Below are 25,802 nucleotides of genomic sequence, written 5' to 3'. Positions count from 1 at the left end.
GGGGGGTATCAACATTAGGCCATTTTCTCCCCCATGTGCTGGCTAACAGCGAAAAAATGGTGTATGCTATTCCCTATTTTATCACACTGAAAACCAAGTCACTGGACTTAGGACTTTTTTGTTTTAAATAAAAGTACTTCAAAAGGTTCAATGTATGGCAGTTTTACACAGACATTAGCCAGACTTCAGCAAGCAAAATGAAAATTAGATTTTATTTTTAAAAGTTAAGTGAATACTTTCCAGTTATTTAAAAGGTGATCATTTATTTATTACAAAATGTTGTGGATAAGAAAGCAGGAAGTACTCATTTTTCACTACTACTACTGTGCCTATAAAATGAGAAAGCAGTGATTTGATCAATTCTATTTATGATCCATAGCAGCAATATCATCATTAAAAATCTTATGGTATAGATATAAATAACACTTAATTCTTAACATGGATAATGGTGCTATAAGTGACAACAATTCATTTGTTTTTATTTTAAATGCAGGGAGTATAAAGAACTTTACATTCTCTTTTTAATGTAAGAATAAAATTTATTGCTCCCTTTTAATATATTTATAGAAACAAAGTTCCTAATTGTTTCAACTAAAATAAATAAAGAAAAAAGAAATCTGGGACAAGAAGATGATTACAAGCAAAATAGATTTACCATAATCACCAACTGTGCAGAAGGATGGGTCACATTACTTTTTTCTTAGCAAAACTACATTATAGAACACTATAGCACAACGTACTAAAATCTGTCTTTGCTTTTTAAAAAATTCTTGCCCTTGATACCTTTCAGTAGGGCAGCTTGAACAGTTCATCGTCACTTCCAAACCCCTCTGGAGATCAGACGATAAATTTCTTCGGCAATCAGAGACAGGACAAAGGGCTTTCTCGTGCTATTTCCTTGTTTTCATGTTTGCTGGCTTAACATCATTGTGTACACGTACGACTTCAGTATATAACATCGGATGCGATGGCGTTCAGAGCTGGCAAACAGAGAAACAGCATGAGAAAAGCCCTTTCCTGCATAATTTTCCCCACATATTGTAAAGTTTGTCTCCAAATTTCTACCCTGTCAGTCACTGCATGGATTTGAGAAGTACTGAGCTACTGCGGTTCTAACCAACCTTTTTGATGTGTGTTGTGGTTTTAGGTTTCTATGCACAAGCAAAGATCTGCACACATCTATATACCCATAGCAAAAATGCTGAAAAAGAAACTGCTTCTAGGTAGGGGTTTTTTTTCTTGCTTTGTCAGCTTGAAACCCCAAGTGCTGTTGCAAGACTATAACTATTCAAAGACTACCATACCACCTAGAACATGTTCTACAGGGGTTTAGCAGACTTTGTTCAAGAGCATTAATCCTAAGAGCATAAAATACCTTGATTTGAAGAGATATTTTGCATCCTTGATCTCTATTTATCATCAACAGAGTGAAAGTCCTAAAAATTCACATAAATTAATCGATTCCAATCAATTATTTCACAGGAAAGAAAGCACCATCAATACCACCATCACCAAGACGCTAGCCACTCCCTGGTCAGGAAATTGCTACCAACTGCAGATTATTGAGTGCAATATATGCTGACAGAAAACAGGAAAAGAAAGAAGTGTGAAAATCAGGCCACAGCTAAATCAGACTTCATTGTTGGCAATGGCTTATAGCTCTAAGTCACTTAAAAAAAAAAAAAACCACAAAGTTGGGTCATGAGGAGAAAAGTAAACTTTTCAGTGAAAAATGAAGGCAAAATGCACTTAATGTTTAAGAAAATTTATGCTGCTACTACTCTAAAGCAAGCTGCTATTGAAGAGAGAGTTGCATATTATTCTAGCTTGCATAAAAATCACCCAGTTATTAATGCTGGAACGCCATCTTCCAACTTCAGTACAAACTAAGTCAACAAGTTCTTACTGGGGTAGGGGGAAGCCTCGGATTTCTCCAAATTAGTTTTTACTTGAGTGTCATATTAAAAGTATTTCATTTTATTCCTCACACATAGCATTAATTGTTTTATTTACTTCCCATTTGTGCCACTTTTGTCTTCTACTATGGGGCAAGAGGAGCACATTCTAGATTATCTTCACCCATGCTCTCCCAGTGAAAGACAGGTTAGAAGAACAATTTTAAAGTCTTTCTTCAAAGTATTCACAGAGGAAAAGCATTTTTTGACCAGCTTTACTTCAGTAGTACTGCACAATTCAGTACTGCTCAGTAACCTCCATGTTGCAGACTTTTACTTATCCTTGAGTTAGAAATTCTCCAGATGGGAATGTCAGTTTTTTTTCCTGAAATGCGTACACATGGAAGTGTATCAGAGCCACCAGAATATTAAGAGAAAATAACAAGACTATTTAGAATCATAGTAATCAATTTTGAAATGGCTTTTAGGAAGGGCTTATACCAACAGCTATTTAACTGATATTTAGAAGAAAGTGTTGAGTATAATTTACTCTGTATTTGCCAATGCAGAGTACCCATGTTATTTCTAAGCCCTTTTACATATCAGAAGCATCAAGCACCGACTACTGATGAACACTATACTAGGTTAAACTCACTAGCCTCACTGTTATTAAATTAAACAATACATCTTGCAGCTAAAGATTTACATAACAGGTGACTTTTTAGAGCTATTAGTTTCAGGAACAGTGTAATATTCTTTCAATTCACATCCTAAGCACACTGTTCTCATAGTGAGTGGGAAGCTGTAATGACTCTTCACTACATTTCAAATCAGAAAACCAAATATACCATGACTGTAAGCAGGTCTAAGCAGTTACTAATAGAATCAGAATTGAGACTGTAGGGGCCCAAAATATAATGTATTTTAAATGAGGTCTACTTCCCATTCACATTTCTAAGGAATATAATGCCCCTCTCCAACCAGTTTCTAACAAGTGCAGCAGAGATCACTGTGTCACCTCAAATTTCTGTTCATAAGTATGGGTATGTTCACAGATGATAGAATCCTGGCAATTAAAATTAACTAATGAAGATCTTTATTAGTAAATAAAACCAGTGTGCATGCTTGTTCACTCCCTCAGCAACTTCCCAAACATGGTATAGTGTGCTAGCAGTGAAGCTAAATTAACATACAGACCAGAGCTCCTTGTGAAGCATGGAGAACCACCAAAAAGCATGTAATGGTAGATTCAGAGCATGATTGCACTTCCCAGCTCTATCAGCAGAAGAGGTGCTGCTTTGACAAACACTCACACTTCTTCAATTACACAAAGTCAGGAAAAAACATGCTCTCAAGTTAAAGTTGTAAATGACAATACAAAAGGTTACAAGTCTCTCCCTGAGTGACCGGGTGTTTATTTTCAGATTTCAACTGTTCCTATAGTATGCATTATACTACTCTGAAATGCAAAGAATGTCTGAAATAGCATTAGTGAAAAGAAAGGGACAAGAAGGCAGCAAAATGCATGGCAAATTCTAATGAACCTTTGTGGCAGGAGCTTCTTAGAACTGAACTGCCACAGATAGTATTATATGTGGTTTGAGTTGACAGGTTGACCCCTAGACAGGTATTTCAATTGTCTGAACATTGTTTAAAGTACTTGAGCAAAGAATTTATATTTTAAAATTGTGTCTACATGAAAATTGTAGACCACATGAAAACTAGACTGGAAAAACTTCTGCTTTCTTTTCATCATTCCATTGCAAATGCAAAAGGAATTAGAAGATTTGTGTCAGTATGGAATATTTCTATGAAGTCTGCTCTCACTGAGGTAAATGTCAAAAGCAATTGAGCTTTTACAAAGCTTGCAGACAGATAAACTTTAAAGGTGCTGAATGCTTTTCTACCAAAGAAATGCATCTTTCTACGAGGCCCATGACTACCAAAACAATGAAAATCTGATGACACTGAAAGCGAGTTTAATTTTACAAGCCTCCAAATATGCTAGTTTGAAAAATTTTATTATGAATAAGAAGACCCTTCACAATTTAGCACTTGCTAAAACATCTTTAAAAGAATTATCTCTACTACATCCCAAAAGAAAACACACTATTCTGCAGCTCTGCTATCACTAGTATTTATTAATTCCTACTGTGTAACTGCAGAATACTATTAATAGCTTTCTCTCCTATCCCCCTTCTTAGATACATAGTGGGTATTACATTAGGACCATACTTTCCCCTCTTCAGCTTCCTGTTTTTCCTGATTCAATGTGTCCTCAGCTGCTTCAGGAGTTTCCAATTCCTTCTCCATAAAAATTTCAGCTGTTGCACTGCTGTATTTATTTTCCCACATGACCACTAAAGAGATATTTTGGGGGTTTTAGGAGAAAAACCTTTCCATCTTGTCTTGCATGCTTTTTGACTACAACTGTTGTAATGACTTTCTGTCATTTTACAGATCACTTAGACAAATTTAGCAGTAAAGCAAAGACATAATTTCCTTTCTTTAAAGACCTGAATCAATACCATTTGGACATACACAAAATTTAGAGCTCCAAAAGAAAACATATATTTTTAGCTCTAACTCAATATTACTTCAAATACCTGAGTAGAAAGCCTTGCATGGACAAAACTAAGAACAGTTGAGATGTGCTACCTCTTAATAGCAGCACCCAGTAGAAAGTGAAGAGTTATCATCACAGTGAATGTAATCTTCTTTAGCCTCCTTCAGAAAGCTTTTGGTTTGTAAAAGGGAGGCATTACAGTAATTCTTAGTGGTAAAGTAAAATATTTTTACTCACGTTAGACATTTTACTTTCATTTTTCAAACTAGCACATCTCCCTTGTCAACTTCCATTCCTATCTTCCAATCCTCCAGCCTGGCCTTCAGTTTTCTGGTAATTCAGAGCGCGCACAATACAAATGCATCATTAAGCACAAACACTCTGTTAGTCTCTGAGGCTGGCAGGTGGTGGGACACCCAAACCATTGTGGCAGAAGTTCATTTGTGTCTGCTTTGTCTTCTTACTGGCTAACAGTGACAACTCACCCCGAGTCACCTTCTACAGCACCACAGGAGATAAAACTATACAGACTACCATATACAAAATCAGGTTAGAAGAAAGACTGACTTAAAAGATCAGTTGATGTTTAAGAAATACTGTGCTTGGTTTTACTTATGAAATACAATTCTGCCTTTGTGATCATGGTACAACACAAAGGATATTTAAATCTAATGGCCTTTCATGACCAATTTATGTACGTAAATTCATTAACGAAATTACTTTTATTTAAATAAGGAATAAGAATGTCAATTCACATGTTTACAGGTAAATGTTATTTTCAGATTTGTGTAAAGAGCCACTGACAGTGAGCAGTTATACTTTCTCCAACAATGTCATCACTTTCATACAGAAAAATACATGTAAAAGAAGGATAGCTATAGATTTAACAAAATCAATAGAAATAGAATCATAGAATCATAGTAACATTAATGTCTTTTTGATATATTCAGTGCATCATACTCATATAGTTTCAGGTATATGAAGATAAGCTAATACCAGGTAATGAGCATTTAAAGGGGAAAAAAAATAACAAACACAACTCTATTCTGCTCTTCCAGCTAGGAAGCCCCTGTCATTGAACTTTAAGGTACAGATAAAAGAAAACCCTCTTTCCCCCAACCAACTTCTGCAGAAGAGAATTGCTTCCATTCTACTTTAAAAGCCCCTTTGGATGGAAGAACTATGTTAGTGAAAACCTAGGGACTCACGAGCTTGCTTTGTTTGCATCATTACTGCTTGACAGTGTATTTGAGCAGACAATGGAAGAACCTTTTTGGCTCAGAGGAACTATACCAGAACCCAATTGAAAAATCACTTAGATGAACCTTAGAGAAACGCTGAGGAGCATTTCTGTAGCACCAGCCTCCTCGGAGTTATGAGACTTCTAACAGATGAACAAACCAGCAAGAAGCTTTTCTAATGTGTAATTTAAATTTACACATTCAAATACCTTTAATAGAAAATACTCAAATCTCAAAAAGCTTCATTTTTCAGTGCTGTCGTGTCTTAGAAATAAGGAATTCTCCCCTCCCCCCTTCAATTTTTCTGTTAATGCACCTCAGAAAAAGATGGAAGTTATCTAAAGCATAGTGATATAGAACATAGCACACATTTGGGTTGGTAAGGAAAAGAGAATAAAATAAACAACCCGGCCTGCAATTTTCAAAATGCAATGGCTACTTTGAATGAGCAGCTTTTTTCAGGCACATGTTGTTATCAATTACCACACCATCATCACATTTTTTGTCATGGCAATAAAACAAAGCTACAGAAAAAAGAATCAAAACGTAGCTAGAGCAAAACGTCTAACAGGCTCAGTCATGCTGAGGATTTACTCCCGAGCAATAGTATTAAAATATATTATCAATAATATATTAAATCTCCTGCCAATTTTTATTTCATGATTAATTCCTTGACCAATTAAAGCTTAACTAGAAAACTATTTTCACTGAAAACTTTGTGATATTTGAAGAAAGAAGGAAACACAAACAGCAAAGTTTTATTATTAATAAAACTGTCCAGAATAAGGACAGTCATTAGATTCCGTTTCCAGTGACTTAAAGTCTTTCTGTAGTGTCTAGAAGAACAAGATGTGCTTTGCTTCTCAATTTATTTTTAATTTTAAGATGAGGATTCTTTAGACATTTCCTTTGTTGTACTGAATTTCTGAGAAGCTACTATCTGGTTTATCGGGCGGAGCAGCATAGAAGTCAGGGCAATTATACTGATGCTTCTCATTTTCCCCTAATTTTGCCTGCTGACTGTGTTATTCCACCAGATTTAAGTAGTCCAGTATGCTTCTAGTCTGAAAATGGCACCGAAACTCTCAGAGGAAAATCCTTGCCTGCTTTTGAGAGACCTTGAAGTAAAGCTATGCCCAAATGAGGCTGCAATTCCAGACTCCATTAATATTAAGAACCACTTATCAGATCCTGTAAGGCTTTATTGCTTTCCACCTGGCCTAGATTACCTCAATTCTTGAGCACACAATACTACAGAGGACAGCACCATAACCCCTTTGTGCCTTGCAGGGCTGCACGAGGTACTGCAGTGACGCAGGCAGTGCCATGCTGCCATCTGCAGTCAGCAATACCTACCGATGGCATAATTCTCTGCTCGGTGTCCCTACAGCCAACAGACATTTCATTTTCTCCCTTAACACTGATGACTCTCAAATTGCTTACTTTTCAGTGCCTCAATTTAACATGCACTTTCAGACTTCTAATCCTTGCAGAAAAGGTTATTTTGCACTGCTTAGATCTAGAGTTACAGGAATAGCAAAGTAAGAAGGGAAGGGGAAAGAGATCACCTTAAAATTTCCATTACCTGTCTGGTGTGTATGGGTCCTGGGGTCTTGAAGCCTCCTTGACAGCTGCATTCAGAAACACTGTAAGGGTCCGAGCTGCTTGATGAACACTTGGAAAGTGAGTCACAGCCCACCACAAAGGTGTTATCTAGAGGCAGTTCCTGAATGACATGGTGCTTCTTGGGGGGCACAGGAGTCTCAGGTTTAATTTGAAAGGTAGGCTGTGGAGAAGCAGACTTGTAGTGCTTTGCTAAATCTGGGCTATCAGGCTTAAACGTGGTTGGTGTGGTGGCCCAGTTATACTTTCCCATAGTCTGTTCTTCTAGCTCTACAGGAATGTCTAAAGTGCCATTTATGTGCTCGTGGCCAGGATCATCAGGCTTAGATTCTTCAATAGTCACAAAGTTGAGGAGGAGACTTTTTGGAGAGCGCTTCTTCTTCTTCTTCTTTTTCTTTATCTGCCTATTCTCTTGGTTTGGGGAAACCCATTCACCACTCTGCTTGTTTTTTTGGACAACCTTGTGCCGAGGTGTCTGGCGGCACCGTACTAAAGCAGTAACAAAAATTACGAGAATAACTGTCATAGTGCCTGCAATAATAGCAATGATGATCTTGACATAATCATTGGTTTGTGGGGTTATCTCCCCATCCCCAACATTCTGGCCAACTGGAGTTTCCATATTCCTGCGCACTAGCTCTTGTACATAGGAACTGTTGGTGACTGTCTCATTGACAAATAAATGCACTAGAGCTATAGTGTAAAGAGACTCAGGCTGTCCTAGGTCGTTGACTTTTATCACCAGTCTGTGCAAGCCATGATCTGATGTAATTATTTTCTCTTTCAAAGTTATATTGCCTGTTAATTGGTCAATTGTGAACAAGCCCCGTGAGTTCCCACCTATGATGCTATAGCGGAGCTCTGCATTCATTCCTGTGTCATTATCTACTGCAAAGACTTTAGTAACTACAGACCCTGGACTGGCTGACGTTGGAACCAACTCATATGAATAATTAGATGAAGGAATAACAAAAACAGGCCTGTTGTCATTTACATCAACAACGTTGATGGTCACTTTGGCAGTTGAGGAACGTTGCACTCTTCCTCCATCCACGGCTTTCACCTGGAAAGTATATGACCCCTGCTGTTCCCTATCAAAGGTAATATTAGGTCTTATTACACCAGTAAGTGGATCTATAATGAAATTATCTCTACCATTTAATATAGAGAGAGTAACTGCAGCATTCTCTCCTGAGTCAGCATCTGTAACTGTGATAAGCCCCACTGTGCCATACATGGGTAAATTTTCCGGCACATAGAAATTGTATTCATTGTGTGTGAAAGCAGGGCTGTTATCATTCTGGTCCAGGACAGACACTGTCACAGTAGCATTGGTCTGCAAGGGTGGTATCCCATTATCCTTAGCCAGCACAGTGAAGGAGTACCTGTCTTGCTTTTCTCTATCCAGCTTTCTCACTGCTGTCAGAATACCTGTACGGCGGTCAAGGTTGAAAATAGGAGGTGCATCAGAACCCAGGATATAGCTGATCTCAGCATTGCGCCCACTGTCAGCATCTGTAGCACTTATCTTGGTTAGCTGAGTACCCGGAGCATTGTTTTCAGGGATGGAAAGACCTATGATAGGCTGTGTAAAAACAGGGGCATTGTCATTTTCATCTTTAATTTTGATCAGGAGCATTGCAGACTGGTTTAAGGGAGGTTTCCCTGAATCTGAAGCCACTATTTTAATGGCATATTCCCGTGTGGCTTCATAATCTAGAAATGTAGCTGTCTCCAGAAGAAACTGATTATCAAACACAGGCTTTAGCCTAAAAGGGACATCATGATCTGTAAAACAAGTAACTTTACCATTCATATCAGCATCCTTGTCCATTACTGTTATCAATGCAATTTTTGTATTAAGGGGAGCCTTCTCAGACAAAAGCACTGTCCCATTCACTGGATTGATGATGTATCTCGTGTCTATTGACGGGACATTGTCATTAATATCTGTAACATTAACAGTCACTGTTGCTCTTGACGGAGTTGAACTCCCATCACTTGCCAAAACAGTTAATTTGTGTACAGGAGATTCCTCCCTATCTAGCGGTTCTCTTATAGTGATGAGACCAGTGGTGTTATCAATGGCAAACAGCCTTTTGGCCAAACTGGAGATCTGATTGCTGAAATAGAAGTGGATTTGTGCATTTGAGCCCAGGTCTGCATCAGTGGCATGAAGCTGAGAAACAGAGGTGCCCACTGGAGCGTTTTCTGGAACACTGACTTCAATGTCATTCTCTTTGAAGACTGGGCGATTATCATTCACATCAGTCACTGTGACTTGCAGGATGGCAGTGCTAGATCTTGGAGGGCTTCCACCATCTTCAACTTTGATTTTCATCACATAGGTATCCTTCTGTTCCCTATCGAGGATCTGTTGGACAATCAGTTGAGGCCACTTATCTCCCTCAGGTGTCTCAGTTATATCAAGACCAAACACATTTTGACCCTACAAGACACAGAAAGAACATACTTTAGCATGACAGTATATTTAAATAGAGAAACATCTCAGTGTTCTGAAATTTTTACTGAATATATATTTTTATACATACTGTTTACAGGAATATACATTTATATATTTACCTTTATTTTGCAATATCTAATTTTGCTTTAAGCTCCAGGGCCTTAAGAAAGCTTCAGAGCAAACATGGGAAGAAAGACACTTTAGAAAAATGGTGAGGAGGAAAGGGGAAAAGAGGGGGAAGGGAGATGGAGAACATGGCAGTGTGTTTTGGTTTGGGTTTTTTTAATCAGTTTCTCTATTTCTACAGAAAAGCTATTAATTCCTGGACAGATGGTTCCTCTATTGTATGAGTGAGTGGGGAAAGGAAGAATGAAGCCAAAGTTCAGCCACATGCAAAGCAAGACAGCATGCACACAGTGGAGGAATACTCAATTTCCAGAAAAATAAGAAAGAGAGAGTTTCTGGTTTTGGAGCAACTCTGGACATCATCTGAAACCATTAGCATAAGAAATCACCACCATCACTGAAAAGAGGCTTACTACCTAATTCAGGCGTTAGATGGTACAGACAAAACTAAGTCATAAGTTTATTACGAATACATTCTGAAACCTCATCAAAGCTATTCCTTTCTTCATCATTATGTATTTTGTATTTGTAGTGAAAATTACAATCCCAGGATGAAAATAAGATCTATTTTCGTTTCAAAAAAATATCACAGAACTACAACATCCATTTTAATGGGGTTTGTTGAACACCCAAGAGCCCTGAAAGAAATGCTACATATATTGCACAAACAGCTTCTTTTAAAACATAGTGTTAACAAAAGTAGTCTGCTAAACTAAAGATTGGAATCTAGAACTAGATGCCCTCTTCTGCCGTCTCTTCAGACAAGCAGGGCTTAAGAATATCACAATTATTCTCCCTTTCGTATCTTTCACTCTTCAGAGGAAGAATGGATTTAAAGGCAGTTTTCCAGCCATATCTTCCCTTCCACAAGGGCAGAGCTAGAATGCAGATCATTAAAGCTGAATGTATAGGGTGACCAGAAAAAAAGGCATCAATAAAGATGCTGACTAACTAGGATTTTGGTTTTACGTACCATACCTGTAATAATGAACAACAGCATCTGGCCTGGTTCTCTGTTTATTGTGTTTGTCTTCGTAATTATGCATGTCCAAAACTGGTTTAAGACACTTCAAACCAAAGGGAAAGAAAGTGTTCCCAGTGTGCAAAGCTCTTCATTTCTCATTACTTGCAAAAAAGATTTGTATTCACTGTACCTTGCTATCCATCATTAAGTGAATGCATTTATAGGTCTACTTCGGTGTAAGGCTGTACTCTTTCATTGAGTTGTTTTCTTAAAGCCAGAATTTGACCCTACCTAAGTAATCACTTATTTCATGGAAAAGAACTATTCATCCACATTTCAAAAATTACTGTGCCACTTGCACAGTATTTGTGACAGTAAGTTGCAACTAGGGACACTCTAAAGCAAACTGGAACACATTTTGAAACAATAAAACAAATACTGCTTTGGCTTCTTTAGCAGAAGGCATATGAAAATATAAGCCTTGCAAATTTTTCTAAATCAAGATATAAATTTTGTAGCAATTAGGTTAAATTTTAGAATAGTAATTCTCTGCTGATCTCTTCATGAAGGCAGAGTTTCCTCTTTATCTTCAATCTGGCTAGCAGTTAATTGCAATAAATTTCAGAATTACTGGGAAATGACAAATTCTGTATTTTATCCTTTAACACAGATTTCCAGAAAAAAAGCAACAGAAGCTACCGAGGAGAGAAAAAAAAAAAAACCACAAACCTGTCACCTATCTTTTACTTCTTTATTTGTACACAAGTTGACAGATGGGCACTGATTATTCTGTCATTAGATCCCACAACTACAACAAACACTTCATATAGAGTTTGAATACATGCAGCTATACATATGCATACCCATTTCTGTTTTTCTCTGTCAGCTATGAGAAAGATATTTTTCATTATGGCATACAATTTTGATATAAAATAACAGAGCTTCAGTTCCCCATCACTAGCAGTAAACTCCTAGAGAAACAGAAAAGGCAGCAAAGATCTCTTCCAAGTTAATTATTAACAGTTGAGTAGTTTTCTATGGTAAAATATTATCCAAGAGTATTCCTTGCTATTCATTACAGGTTTATACATCTTTCTAAACCCCCAAAAATAAGAAAAAAATACAGAAAATTATACTTTCTCCTAGTTCAAGCAAGCCTATTTCATGTTGCTTAAGAGATAAGGTTGGTGTGATATTATCCTGCATTTTGACCAAGACATTTTCTAAGAATGAAGAGCTCTCCCATTCTAAACACTCCAAAAAATAATGAAACCTTTAAGAAGCATGTTTTTAAGATTATAAGTATCTATTTCTCTCCCTTCTGAGCAAATAAATTGAAAAGTAAAATTCTTGAGAGAAACATGAAGAAAAACCTTCAGGATTAAATTCTTCATGTTGAAGTAACTGGCTCTATCATCATTAAAACCTCAGTGCAGTGAAATTTCCAAAAGGGTAACATTGTTATTTGGACTGAACCTCAATAACTGCATTATCCCAGTGATCTGAAGGTTTAGTTCACAACTAGAAAGGATATGAGTACGCAGGAAAAGCATAATAGATAATTAACACTTATATAGTACCTTTTGCCATTAAAATGACTGACTAGTAAAAATAATCTGCTACATTATCTCCACAACTACAGAAGAATGGGAGCGAGAAATAAAAAAGGCTGAGTTTTTTTAATCTAAAAACAACAGGTTAGGCAATGTAACCTACCTATTTGAGGCAAAACAAGAGCTTTACAAGGCTCTGGACTTGATGGCAAGATTCTTCATCAGGGCAATAAGCAACTTCATTACCTTATTCAATTTTCATAACATACTTTTCAGCGGACTCATGCCCAAAGTAGTTTCTGAATTAATAAAACTGGTTTTCATGTTGAACACTCCCTACTGTGTATTTACCTGATCGTTTGTAATGGATCCAAAAGTCCTTTTCGGAGCTGTTTTGGGCTGTCAGGTAAATAAAAAAAATAAACAGTTTTTTTAAAAATTGAAACATTTAGGTAGATTAATAAATACATAATCGATGACACACGGACACTCAATATGATAAGCTACGAGAGCTTCTAGTACTATGGACAGGACTGCATGTGACAAAGTGCACCTAAAGTCTATACATAACTCTTCTCTAGATATACATATTGCAGTATCACAGTAGTTCCTCAAACCCATGTGGTATTGACTACCTGGAGATTGTCAAGAAGAATGGGGAAAAAAAACACAGCTTCTGGTTAATACTCATAACAGTGCACTTGTCCAGCAGTAACTTTCTAGAAAGTAGTAGTTTCCCAAAGAAATAGGGAAGGGAAAAATATTGTGCTAAATAACCATATAAAAATGACTGCTTGTGATACAAAGCACTCTGAAATTAGACAGCCTATCAGTGACTATTACTTTCAACATTATAAATGATGTAATTGTATATAATAACTACACATGGTTAACTGACAAAGTAGATCAACAGTGTGCTCCATCTTCATTAAAGAGCAGTATTATGAGCCTTTCAAGACAGACACAAGAGCAAAGACAGCTCATTGTTTCGTATCTACAACTTCATGCCAAACACCTTATAGGATGTATGTCTTCAGTTCAACTGAATCGTAAAACAAAAGTCAAGAGCTAGACAACATGCATCTAAAAAACAATTTACTTATGTTCTATAGTAACTCACTTTAACTCATTTCAGTGAACATTGCAACAAGGTAGAAGTAGTAAGCGTGCACGTCAACAACCCTCTTAAAATCAATTTCATTACTTCTAAAAATCTTACTCTCCCTAAAATCTAAAATAAACAGGTTTAGAGTAACTAAATTCCAGCTAACCAAATACAGCAATATTGAGAAATAAAAGAGATAAAATGTTAAAAAGAGATAAAAAGAAAAAAAGCAGGAGAAAGAAAGATCAAATATCAGTTTTCCATTAGAAAGTAATTCAATAATTCATTAAAGTAATTAATAATAAAAATATTGCTTAAAATTCAATCTTGTGTCCAAAGGACCCTAAAATCTTTTCAGAAAACCCAGAAAATAATGCCTGTTTGCTAACTGCTAGGTATTTATGATGTAGCAACACAGAAAACCTTTGCAGGTCTCCTGCAAAATTACAAGATAGGTTCCAGCCACTGTTTCCTTGCCCATTTTTGTCAAGACTGCTCTGTATCTGTAGTGTTAGATCACCAAAGAGTACAGTAGCATGATTTTAGCTCCTAACAGAGCTACATGTAGAGCTTCTCTACATGTAAACCTCTGCCAAATATTTCCTCTCCATATATACAACCACACACAAAACCTTACTCATCCTATGAAGCAGACAGAAAGCAAAATGCTGTAGAAGGGATCAATAGAACATAAGGATAATAATAAACCATTTCATGAATAATGAACCATTTCATGCTGGCAAGGATGGGTAAAAAGTATAATATGGAATGAAGCAGCAGACAACAAATACATTTAATACTGATTTTGTGAAGAAGGAAAAAAGGGATAGGAGGTATACTTAAACACAAAATTACCTCCTTGGAAATAGGAATTTGAAGTTACTACAAAAAGCCAGAAACAGTTTTAAAAATTACTTCACTTGAGCCTCCTTAATCCTTTTGGATTATTTGTTCCTTTGTGGGAAGAGTTCTTTTCAATCTTGACATATTCTAAACATTGTCAACTGTATTTTCTAAACCAGAAAAGAAAAAAAAATATATATATATGACAGACTATTTTTGCATCAAGTCTTGGCATCCAATTCTCAGAAGTTATTTTTTAGAGCACATTCATTTCCATTAAGGAAAGACAACCAGAGACAGTGAATATTACTTTTGTAATGTATTTTCTTTTTTGCTGCCCTAATTTCTCCAAGATAGACCTAAAGCAGGCTTGACACTCCATACCTAAACTGTATTAATATTAGTATTCTACAAGCTTTACAAGGAAGAGAACATGGAGAGCTGGAAAGTAGCAATACACACACTTAGCATTTTCAAAACTGCACCAGGATTCAAGAGTTAACTCTCTTCCCATATTACATCTTTGGTCTGTGAAATGCTGTCTCAACTCTGGGGGCTGTTTATGGAATCTAACTTCTTTCTTGAATGATGGATTATGATTTTAAAAAACTCAAACAAACCATCACCCAAAACTTTTCTTTTAATAAAAATTGCCTTCCCATACCTGAGGGTAGGAGTAATGGTGTAGCCACATTACTGCATCAATACGATATAAAAATTACCAAGATAATTGCTTGCAAAAAACTGGCAGCAGGAACTGGCTGTCACTTGAATAATCTTGAGCAGTGTATCACAGACATGCAATTATATATTTGAGCAAAATATACAGCTGCAACACAAAACTTTAAGGAATTTATCTTGACAATACTCCTGCTATATAAATAGTTGTGCCACTATCTAAAGATGGGAAATTGAAATACAGAGACACGTTATCAAGGCTTGTAGCTTGTTTGAGAAAGCCAGACACTTCCGAATTACTAATCATGTTTTAAACTAAACTTGAGAAAGTAAACTTTAGAACTATAAAATTTAAACAAGTGCTCTTTCATTTAGAGACACTATTTACAAAACAAGAAAGGTCAATAGCTGCAGGTAAGGCAATTACAGAAGTAACCTCTCCTTTTAATCTCCTCCTTTATAGCTGTTCAGAAACAGTCTGACAACCTTATCAACAGGAAACTATATTCTTACCACAACTGAAGGTGTTCAGATTAAAATATTAAATACATTTAAACTTTGGTCTGAACTCCCACGTTTCCACAGCTAGATAAAGTTCCAGATACCTTACTTGTCCTTCAGTATCTTCTCTTTGTAGTCAGACAATCATTAAGAAAAAGAGGATTTATATTAGGCAACACTATATTCAACCAGTGAATTTTGATATTTGCATTATATATGTATGACAATTATGTGTTTGCTCATTTCTTAGTTGAGAACATCAACATAACAGAACCAAGTATCTCTAAAAAGAGAGAATAAATGAGCCCCTGCTTTAGTAATTCTCTAATGCATCACTGTGCTTTCAGAGGTAACAGCTAGCAGTACCATACTGCTGTTCAGAACTGCTCCTAAATCACAACCTCATTTTGCTTTGACTGTCAAACAAGTTATCTTTGGCTCCTAATCGCACATTTTCCAGCTCTCAGATGAATGCTGACTGGGTGTTGGAGTAGTGTGAACCTCTAATGCCCTCCTATTCGCTACCTACTCTATAACCAGATCCGTACTTTAAAGTAGCAGATTAAAAATGACAGTGACTTGTATAACAAGAATAGAATTTATATACAAGGATATAGATGTTTCCGAAAATTCTTTTACCCTAAAGGAGAGACCATCCAGTATCCTCAGCTTCCAATAATTTCTGTGGAAAAGGAGAGTGATGGATACATACGGATTTGGCTTGTGAAAAACAGAGAAACAAAAAAAAACCCAAACAAACAAACTGAAAACCTCTGTCCTTTGTTAAAAAGGAGTACAAATATTTGCAAACCATTTTTCTTTAAATTAAGATATTGTTATTCTCCTACTCCCTCTTATACGCACACACATCCAAGGTGCATGACTTCTTTAAATACATGGCATCTTCATTAAGACAAATCCATATGCTAACTTCTGGTGCTGTAGTCTTTCCAAGAAGTAATTTAGCAAGATCATCTTATTTGATCTGAGGCCCTTTTAAACTAAAGTTCAGCTGTGAGCAAAACAACTGTATCTTCCCTTTATGTTTACACTTTCAGGAAAAAAACACTGACAGAACTTTCATCTGAATGGCAAGAGTATCTCACAGACACACGTGCTTCTCTTCAGGGATCCTAGCATCCAGAAACACAGAGACAATAAATGAGTAAGACAACATGTTCTCTGGATTTACATCACAAGCACATTTTCACATGCAGAGACCATACTTTAATGTGCGTGTATCACTGCTTTATGAATTTTGACATTAAAAAATACACAGCTTTAATGCAGAAAATTCACAATTCATGTGGGAAAAAAAATAAAACAGAATGAGAAAAAAGCTACTGTAAGAGTTCACTTCTTTCATTTTGAGTAGACATCCCCAGCTTTCACAAACCAGCTTTAGGAATCCTAGGCCTGCTGCCAATAGTGCTGAAATGAACATGACAGAAAGCCTTGCTAAAGACCTCCACTCTTTGCAGGGTTTTTTAAGACTCAAAGATAAAGTTTGTGTGGGACATTTAACTACCATAGCACCATTTTTGCTTCTGAAAGAAATGAAGCTATGCTTTTCCAAATAATAAAAACTGATCCTTTCTATGTTATTGTGACAGAAAAAAAAAGTGGAACTACCATATGAAACTGTAAAAGTATGTGATGTATGTAAGTGCAAGATACCACTTCACTACACACTGGAAGATAATAAATAATACTGCAATTTCAGAGTAATAAATCAGGGAGGGTTGCTGAGAAGACGTACAGAGTGACAGGAAGTACTAAAAACAGTTCCAGAGAGACTGAATTCTAAAACTCATTAAATAAAAGTCTTTTTGCCACGTTGATCACAGAATATAGTGAATGAACCAAAAATGTATTTTCTGGTGCTGGATTTATCAGGAAGACAACTTTTCTTCTTCCTCCTCCAGAGTTACTGACTCCTATTTATCTGAATCAGTAGAACAAAAGCAAGACAAAAAGAGGTACTGTAAGGCAGTACTTCAACTCAAAGTCACTTTGGAAAAAATACTCATGCTACCTGCGTGTACTGAAAGTTCTAGTATATAAACTGTCATGACTTCCTAGTTGACAAGTTATACTTCAAATCTAGGTTCCCTATGAGTTGTTTGGGAACAAAAATCTTAAAAGTGTAATTGATACATACTTGTATAAGTAGTTATACTCAATAATATGTTCCTTTCTAAAAACAAGAACAAAATTCCAATTTTACTCTAGTTGAATACACTTGTGCTATTTCTCAGACTTAAAATCAGTGAGGAAGTTGATACAATTGATTTGCAAGGAAGAAAATCAAATTACAAATAGTAGAATGGCATGTTTACAGGGGAAACACCAAACACTCCTCATTCCGTTCCAGCTTTTCTGCTCAGTTTTTGTTCACTGTTTATATTCTCTAGTAGCAGTTCAGTCTTGAGTATTCACTATAAATTCTGGCTAATGGGAAGGGATTTTTCCTCCAAGAATTCAAAAAAAAAAAAAAAAAAAAAGTAAACCAAAACACAGAACCATAGAACAAAAGAAGCCAATACTTAAGCATGAAGAGCACCAGCTTCAGAATGTAAGTATAATATCCATCTCCTGTTGCAAAGATCTAGATTAGCCCCACCAGGGAACATATATCCTCCAATAAATTATGAACTATCTATCCTCTGCGGCTGAAACAAGGTCTCTCACAAAAACTGCGTAGAGCAGTTAATCTCAACAGCTAAGTGAATGATGGGGTGTATGTTCACAGGAAAGCTAACACCAGAATAAACAGAATAGCTGAAGTGTTACTTAGCAATATGACTGACCTCACAAAACCGTACAATTCCAGAAAAAGCAAGTTAGACAAAGGTGGTTACTGGGCAGAAATTATTTCAACCCTTTGTGTAATCCAAATCAGAGGAAAAAGCAAGCTTTCCCAGGTCTGGATCCACTCCAAGGTCTTCCAAGATTAATTCAATCACTGTCCTAAACCAGATATTTGCAAATAATAGTACGCATGCTGTTTGTGGTACAACAGGACTTTACAACACACACACAGAAATTGGACCTATGGCCTTGTACTTAGTGGAAAATATCAGCAGCTTTTGGGCAACCAACATGATTTCAACCACCAAGGTGACAGTGTGACAAACAAGAACTGAGAACTTTATCTAGATTCTTCATAACTACTCCACTATGACAATAACCTCATGTTGAAGAACCATCACAACACCCACAGAATTAGTCTTGTTTTGAGACACTTGCTAACAAAGACAGCATCTCTGAGCTACATACAGGTTGGAACCAGGAAAATGGCTGTAAGACGGCACCCTCTGGAGATAACATGTTCTCAATAATTCAATGAGAAGTTTAGCCTTTTCATTCTAAAGGCATGACATAAACAACTGAAACTACTAAACCAAATCTATTTAAAGAAATCAACCTAAAATCCAGCATAAGCATGTTAACTCATGTCCACCAGCTGGGAAACTGACCATCAGCAAGGAAAATAGACACACCTGAAACAATTAATAAGAACTCTTCTGATATTATCTGACATTACAAAAGCAGTAAGAATAAGGAAGCATCATTAATAAGGAAGCATCTAAACCCCCTAGGTTTTAATTTCACAATGGTAAATTCACTTTTTACAGAGTCTTGGCTATTCTTCCAGTTCTTCAACGTAGGAACACTTTGGAGAAAACCTTTTTCCTTGAGTACTACAAAGTTTTCTGCCACTGGGTAGCAAAATAAATTCTGCTTCCGTCTCTGACCTTTACATTTTATCTTTGCTCAAGCATGTAGGTATTTCAAATACAAAGCAAATTAATTTTATTTCTACTTAATCCAATACAATAGGCATGCTTATTTGTGGGAAGAAAAAAAAAAGTTTTTGCCCAGTTTCTGGTCTTCTCCATCAGCCTATCAAAAACTATACACATTTTAAGTAAAATAATAAAGCTAAATTCCTTCCTCACTGTATCCAAAACACGTTTCAAAGACAAGGCTGTCTGAATATCACCATGAACTGATGTAAACAGAAGCTAAAATAAGTGTGTTGCATGATGTAGTTTTTAAAACTTTACCCATATTCCATATACTCAAATTTTATAATTTCCAATTTTTACAAAACAGGTTCAAAACCCAAATGGAGAAACTTCACATACTGAAAAAAAACCAAATACAGATATGAATATCAGAACTACTACTTCTGGATAAGAAACCTGTAAGACTCAAATTGGTGGAACATCAGGAATAGCTTGGGAAAACACCCTTGTCCTGTTCTTACAATCTCTCATAAGCATTTGATATTGAGTGTTAGAGACAGAATACATGATCAGATGAAACTCATTTTCATCCAGCAAGGCCATTTGCAGGCCAAGTCAGCATCATTCACATAGCTGAAAGGAAATTGAGGCACGGAAAGCAGAAGTCACTCATTCACAACTACTCTGGAGAACAGAAACCAAACCACAATGAGCCAAGTCTCACAGTTCAGTGGCCCTCAAAGATTACATTAGCAAGAGTACAGAATATAGGCTTTATAGAAAATAACACTAAAGCACGAATAATACCAGTTTAGATAGCTTTACAAAGTGAGAACAGGATTTCAAATCAACATACCCTTTCAGAAAATTGCCTAGGCAGTCTGAAAGAAGACACCACTGTTTCTCATACAGCAGTACTCTAAATAACAAAAAACTTTTCAGGTTATTCATTTATTTCCTCCAAAAGTTAGTAGAAAGAATGATGATCCAACTCATCTTTTATAGAAGTCATTAACACTGTAAACAGCCATCTTTCCATCCATATACCACAGTCATAGAAGACAAACCATTGGAATGGTTTGTGTCCTTCCTATTTTTATTTACACTCTTTGAACAATTTTTTCCCCTTCATTATGAGTAAAATGCTCACCTTCGAGGAGCCCACCCTCACAAGCAACCTTGAAAGCAAAAACCATGATAGAAACAAAATAGATTCTGTTGCTGTCCATGCTGTCCATTGCTGCCATTGTTTAGTATTTCGCAGACATAACCAGGCTTGGCAGAGGTAACTGTTTGAGACTTTGAAATCAGAGACACGGAAAAACTGGAAGTACAGAAGTCTAACTAAGCATCATATGTAAAGGTGTAGCAAAAGTCAAAGTCTTAACACAATGCACTTCAGTACAACACTGATGGGAAACAGTAAAGTTCAATCTTTTATGGTCTATCTGTAAGACTGGCTTTGCAATTACGGTATTCACACTTTGTGTTGGTTTTCCATTGACAAAGGGCAATTCACCAATGGAAAATACTAATATGTAACTGCCAGAATACTGTTTTTGAGGTTACATGGGAAATAGGGATGGGGAACAAAACAGACGTTACTACTTTGTTTATACCTTTAAATGTGCTACAACAAATAGGTTTGAAAAGTCCCTAGTGGAAATGAGGGTGAAAATTATAAGGCAGGGGTTAAAATGAAGAGGAAAAAGTAATCTCAAAGTGAAAAAGACATATAATATCCCATTCTGAAAAGCACTGAGGAAGATCCTGACTCAAAAGAAAAAGAAAAGGAAAAGGAAAAAGTCAATTTGCTTGATAAAGCAAAGAAAAAACACTACAATTATTTGACTTTGGAACATCAGCAATAACCAAAGCAGTAACACACATCACATTAATAGAGCCAGCAATTATTGCACAATGTGAGAAAAATGTATTTCAATACTGACAGCTGATGACTCAGAATTCGTTCCTTTTACCAATGTTTCTTTTTGTTTCTTTAAAATTGTCTGAAATGCTCTTTGCTACATCTCCCAGCTTCAAAAGCTCTACAGGACTTCAGCGTTCAGAGCAATTATATTTCTGGGCGGGAGAATGTAAATTACTTTGGAATAAACTTTGGAATAAAAATAACCATACTAATGCAGTCAAGTGCCACAATCCACGGTTGACACTCAATTTACACATATTCCTTGACAGCTAAGAGAGTATCATTTTGGACTTGCCTTTTTCTCCTCCCTGTACCTTCCCTTGAAAGGAAGAAAAGTACCACGTACAGCGTATTTGTGGTATAAACAACTACAATTACCTAAATCTCTACCACTAAAAACCAATATTAGAAAGCTAAAAGTAAAATTAAATTCAGAACACATCATCATTATAAGAACTTATTTAATATTGTGTGCTTTATGAAAAATAAAGCCAAACTGCATCTCCTATATGTCAAACATCTTAAAAATTGGAAATCTTCATCTCTTCCAAAAACAAGGGTCATAGAAAAGTGATCTGGACAAAAGAAAAATTTGAAACTTTTGTTAGTATTATCATTCACATTTCCTTTTTCTTCACTGAACATTTTTAAATATCAGTTGGTTGGATTTTTTTGGTCCCATATGTATGTGAAAAAGAACTATCCATGAATAACTTGGAAATTTTAATAATAATTATCAGAATAATTTTAGGATTTGCAGGCAGTCTGCTGGAAACCTAATTCAAGGTTTTTCGTGATAGTCATCCAAATTACAAGTAAAATATGTATTCCTTCATCCATTACTATAACTAAAAGACACAGAAAAAAAATCCTTACAAAATGATTCTGCAACTAGAATTACTATGGAGCCAAAAAACTTTTACATTCCATGCAGCAATAATTTGGGAAAAAAAAATAATGGTCTTTAAATGTAATATGTTTTATGCTTGGCTAGTGATAGCTCTTGCTGCCTTTAGTAATAACAGTCTTATTTAGTTATAAACAAGTTTAGTTACAAACTTGCTAACTGAGAAAATTACTAAAACAATAAAAACCTGTTGGAAACATTGGTGATGATCAAGCAGAAAACCAAAGGCAGTTTCACTAACATAATTCATAAATAAATGGTCTGAAAGTCAGAAATCTATGTCAGGTCATTCTTTAAAGAATACAAATAAACAAATAAAAACAAAATAGGGGTCAAAGAGAAGCATCTTTATAGATCCTGACAGTGAATATATAAAAATAACATAGTAGCACAGTGGCAGTAAACTCTCAGGGTATTTTGAAAAGGCTCCCACATCTTTCCTCTCTGACATACAGAATATGAAGTCTTTAAAATATTGTATATTTTGAGACACTAAAGATTCTGAGTGCAGTATAATTTAACCTAAGTGCACTGTTAGCAATGTGCCAGAATAAAAGATGCTCCATATATAAAACTGCTAAATACATGTAAATATATAATCTAGGCCACAATTGTTTCTTCTACTGCAGCTGAGAAAAAGTTGCAGAAGAGGTAATTTGTTAGCACTGTTCTCACCTATCAGATCTGGGGAAAATTAAGAGCCAGAAACCTGAAGGCCATATTTGATCCCTAAGTATGGGGGGTGGAAGGCCTGATCCGTGCAAAGCAGTCAGGACAGATGAATTCTCAACACCACAGGAGACAGACACAAAGAAATCTGGTGACATCTCAGAGTTAAGAACAGGCTTTTACACCACTCGTTGGACAGCTGCAAGTCCAGTGTGAGTCCCACTTTATTTGAGAGCAAACAGCAGCTACCTTGTTGGAATGACACACAGGTGAGGGAAGTGTTACAACAACGGCAAACAGGAACATGTGATAAAATCTGAGGCCCCCAAAATTCTTCCAAGTTGTCTGCAAATCATCATCAAGTGATGAAAACATAGAGAGCTGAATTCCTTGTTCTTCATCTTTGCACTTTTCATTACACTGTAAGGCATCAAGGGTGTCTCAATACATTAGGAAAGTGCAGTGATGTTATCCTCTTCACCTGACTACTTTGGTGGCAAATTTGCAGTTCATGTCTATATAGAGCTTTCAAAACTGTTCTGAGGTTAAAAACTGTATCTATAGGTTAAACATTGAACAGGAGCTGCTTTATATTGATAAAAGCATTTACTCCTCAAAAATGCTAATAAATTTACTTAGTTTCAGTACTGTGAAGGTATTGATTTTCCAAAAACTGAATTTCAAAGTTAGACTGTCCCAAGGAAAGCTAACGATAGCTGCAAAAATTAAGATTTCCATTTAGAATTCTTTTACTTTACATATATTTTTAGATATAGCCCCCAGAAAGTGTGAAATACGTGGAGACAGCACACACTGCTGCTTTCCTAACTCAAATTGGTTTTCACAGTAGAGACATACACACGAAATCTCCATGCAATTGTAACAGCAGCAGTAGAAATGAGAAAGTAGAAGTCAAGTCAAATATAAATAATATTTTCTTACCCTCTGAAAGTGAGGAGGATTTTATGGCAAGCATAACATAAGGAAAAGTTTAAGACTCAAGGCAGCTACTACAGAAATGAAAAGAAGCCTTGATAAAGTGACCAGTAAAACTCAATCATGGCTTCAGTTTTAACATGGAGATAGATCTTCCCAGAGATTTTTACTGTTTGTCTGCAGTCATAAGATGTTTAGCCAATAATTTTAGCAATTAACTGACGGGGGGAAAAAAAAATAAATCTCACCTCCAATGATCCTCCAGCATTTTTTGAAGTATTTTTAACTGTCTACATTCACATGCTTCATAAACCCTCATCAATCTCTAATTCTCTTAAGCCAGACTTCAGCTCGTAACACTGATTTGTTTCTTTCCTCCAAGTAGCTCACACAGCTATCTGAAACCAAATAAGCACAGTGAAAAAACCCCTATGCTCCAGGTAACCATGACCAGCATCTAAACCTACAGAAAAGGGCAAAAAGAATCCTTTAGTATACTGTGGCTCATGTGAAAGCTTGATGACCTTGAAAGACCTTCAGAAAGTTCAGTTAATGACTGAGCTTACTTTAAAACTTGCAACACACAAATGACAAAAGGAAAACACTATTTTTGCCATACATTTTACACCTGTACACAACTCATATTGCTGACATTAGAAACGTTAGCAACCTGTGAAGCTTTTAAAAGCATTCACATGAGTTAACTGCTTTTGAACGTGACATTTAAAACTTTTCTATACATTTGCCTCAGGTGTGTTACATTGCCACTCTATAGTAAACATAAAACATCAGCATTCGCATGAGGATACTTCAGTGTCACTGCTTAAGAACACAACACACTGTTTGCAACTTTGCTTGACATTGCATATTTGCAGTTCTAGTATCATGTATATATGCAAAACAAAGTATAATTCATTTATTGAGATGGGGGGGTGTTACTGCTTTTATTGTGGTTTACTGTTATCTATTGTGTAATTGACCATTTCTTTCCATATAAATGAAACTAAAGTTTTTACTCAATTTTGAGAAAATATTGATTTCTAAGTGTTGTTGTACACCCTTAGTTTCCACAAGATTACTAAACAAATCCTTAGTCTACTATGCTCAGAAAGCATCACCACATCTGTGTTAACTAACAGACTGATCTGTCTGGACATCAGCAAAAGATAATATTCATATGAAATAGACAAAGTGAAGATCTCCATATGACAGATTTGTGCCTTCCAGCTCAAGTCTATCATCCTTCCTACACAGAGACAAGCTAAGTTATATATTATTGTTTCATGACAGCTAGTGTGAAAATCAGAGTCTTGAATGCAAAAAGATACACCAACTTGTCCCTCACCCTAAATCACTGAACTTACCATGCCTAGAAGCAAGAGTCTCCTCCAGTCTTCAGTCAATCCCCCAAAGCAATGTCAGGATAACGGGACCAGACAGTTTTTACAGTAATAATGCCATAAACCACCCTAAAGGAGCCTTGTATCAACCAGCAAGAAGCAATTACCTTGACTCCTGACTCACTACCACCAGTCAGTAGTAGTTTTATCTACTTAGAGACACTAACTCACAGCTGTAAGAATGCAAATCAGATATTTTCCCTTTAAAAATCAGTCCCAGTGACTTTTTCAAGACACTGCCCACAGATGTCCACTTATCTGTACAGATGTCTCTAAACAACTTACTACTGAGGAGTACTTTAATTCTGCTGCAAAACATTCACGTAAGGAGCATATACTTTGATATTTCAGAGAGTAAAATAAAAAAAGGGTGAATGGGGGGGGAACTTTGCAAGAAGTTGCGTGTCAAACTACATCATTAAAAAAATAAAATAGTTTTATGCAAGGATGATGTAAGTAAGATTTTTGAGGTAAGACATCTATATAAAGGAAACAGGGTTAGAATCATAGAATGGTTTGGGTTGGAAAGGACCTTAAAATCTTCTAGTTCCAAACCCCCTGCCATGGGCAGGGACACGTCGCACTAAACCATGTCGCCCAAGGCTCTGTCCAACCTGGCCTTGAACACTGCCAGGAATGGAGCATTCAC

General features: G+C 36.2%; 1 protein-coding gene across 1 annotated transcript in view; it reads right to left on the bottom strand.

Moving 5' to 3' along the window:
• Positions 1-324: 324 nt before the first annotated feature.
• The window catches only part of LOC104405528 (protocadherin-11 X-linked-like), a 34,723-nt gene continuing 9,245 nt past the window's right edge, over positions 325-25,802 (bottom strand). The window contains 2 exon segments of the mRNA XM_010014262.1: positions 325-980; positions 7,288-9,774. Coding sequence (XP_010012564.1) covers positions 975-980; positions 7,288-9,774 — 2,493 coding nt within the window. The 3' untranslated portion in view covers positions 325-974.

This window comes from Nestor notabilis, unplaced genomic scaffold, assembly GCF_000696875.1.
Source record: "Nestor notabilis isolate BGI_N333 unplaced genomic scaffold, ASM69687v1 scaffold9915, whole genome shotgun sequence".
Lineage (NCBI taxonomy): Eukaryota > Metazoa > Chordata > Aves > Psittaciformes > Psittacidae > Nestor > Nestor notabilis.
This window is presented reverse-complemented; position numbering and strand designations above follow the sequence as displayed.